This window comes from Helobdella robusta (assembly GCF_000326865.2).
Source record: "Helobdella robusta unplaced genomic scaffold HELROscaffold_3, whole genome shotgun sequence".
Taxonomy (NCBI): Eukaryota; Metazoa; Annelida; class Clitellata; order Rhynchobdellida; family Glossiphoniidae; genus Helobdella; species Helobdella robusta.
In genome coordinates, this window is record NW_008704501.1 from 8,282,302 (window position 1) to 8,284,200 (window position 1,899).

At 40.4% G+C, this 1,899-nt stretch overlaps 1 protein-coding gene across 1 annotated transcript in view; it reads left to right on the top strand.

Moving 5' to 3' along the window:
* Window positions 1–823: 823 nt before the first annotated feature.
* Window positions 824–1,899, top strand: part of HELRODRAFT_161908 (hypothetical protein) — a gene marked incomplete at both ends in the record, with an annotated part of 3,946 nt that continues 2,870 nt past the window's right edge. Inside the window, one exon of the mRNA XM_009021780.1 lies at window positions 824–887. Coding sequence (XP_009020028.1) covers window positions 824–887 — 64 coding nt within the window. The remainder of the gene's footprint in view (window positions 888–1,899) is intronic.

Sequence of the window (1,899 nt, forward strand, 5' to 3'; positions counted from 1 at the left end):
TATTTTATTTATTTTTCGCCGTAGTGGTGGTGACGACGATGGTGGCCCTGGTGGTGATGATGATGGTGATGATGATGATGGTGGTGGTGATGATGATGGTGATGATGATGATGGTGATGGTGGTGGTACTGATGATGATGTTTTTGATGATGATGATGATGACGATTGCTCTGGCCATGGAGTTTCATGGAATGAAAATTATCTCCAGTTGAACGGAGGCCACATTCACATGCTCCTTGCTTATGGCTGTTAATGTTGTAAATGTCACCAACAATGTGGTTTTGGTTATTATTTTTATTATTTTTTATTATTTTTATTATTATTTATTTTCCCAGCTCTTCGCGTGCGGTAATTCTACGTTGGCGTATCCCGCTGTTCGTCATTAATGATGATGATGATGACGATGATGATGACGATGATGATGACGACAACGACTACGATGGTGATACTTAATGAGCCACAGTAGTAGTAGTAGTAGTAGCAGTAGTAGTAGTAGTAGTAGTAGTAGTAGTAGTAGTAGTAGTAGTAGTAGTAGTAGTAGTAGTAGTAGTAGTAGTAGTAGCAGCAGCAGAAGCGGTGGAGATATAAGTCCTGATGAGTTTTCAATCCCCTCTTTAATTTAAACTCTTAAATTCTCTTTTGCCTCCAATTACTTCGCCCTCCATTTTCATGAATGTTTGTATTCGTATCAGTTCGGTATTTGTGTCGGTATTTATGTTGGTGTGTATTCGGTTTTGGCAATCATACCGGTTCTTTGAACTCTGTACATCGGTAAACTGGATTTTTAAAAATTTTAAAAGTTTCACTGATTATGAAATTTTACATGGATGTTTTTTTTGGTATTTCTATGAGTAATCGCATCGGTATTATAGTCGGATCAGAGTTAGGTAGGTCGGTACACGTATGGGTATTTGTATCGATACTCACAACGGTTTTAAACGGCGCGCTTTCCGAGCAATCATCATTATTATTTTATTTACAGTGTTGTTTTTGCCTCTGCTCCAAAATGCTCATGCTATATTTTTTCAAGTTTCCTTTTTAATTTGGCTTCGCTGTCATCGTCATCGTTCTCCTACTCATCATCATCATCATCACCATCGTCATCATCATCATCGTCCTCATCGTCCTCTTCATCATCGTCGTCGTCATCATCATCACCACCATCGTCGTCGTCTTCATCACCATCATCGTCAACGCTCCATTAACGTTTATTTTTACGGTTCTAGAAAAGTTTTTTACGACGAGTTGTCATCATCATTTGTTGTTGGGACGACGACGATGATGTTGTTGTTGTTGTGACGACGATGATGACGACGTTGCTGTTGTTGTGATGAAGTCGTTGTTGTTGTTGTTGTCATGATGTTGATGACGACGATGTTGTTGTTGTTGTTGTGACGACGATGATGACGACGTTGCTGTTGTTGTGATGAAGTCGTTGTTGTTGTTGTTGTCATGATGTTGATGACGACGATGTTGTTGTTGTTGTTGGGACGACGACGATGATGTTGTTGTTGTTGTGACGACGATGATGACGACGTTGCTGTTGTTGTGATGAAGTCGTTGTTGTTGTTGTTGTCATGATGTTGATGACGACGATGTTGTTGTTGTTGTTGGGACGACGACGATGATGTTGTTGTTGTTGTGACGACGATGATGACGACGTTGCTGTTGTTGTGATGAAGTCGTTGTTGTTGTTGTTGTCATGATGTTGATGACGACGATGATGTTGTTGTTGTTGTGACGACGATGATGACGACGTTGCTGTTGTTGTGATGACGTCGTTGTTGTTGTTGTTGTCATGATGTTGATGACGACGATGTTGTTGTTGTTGTTGGGACGACGACGATGATGTTGTTGTTGTTGTGACGACGATGATGACGACGTTGCTGTTGTTGTGAT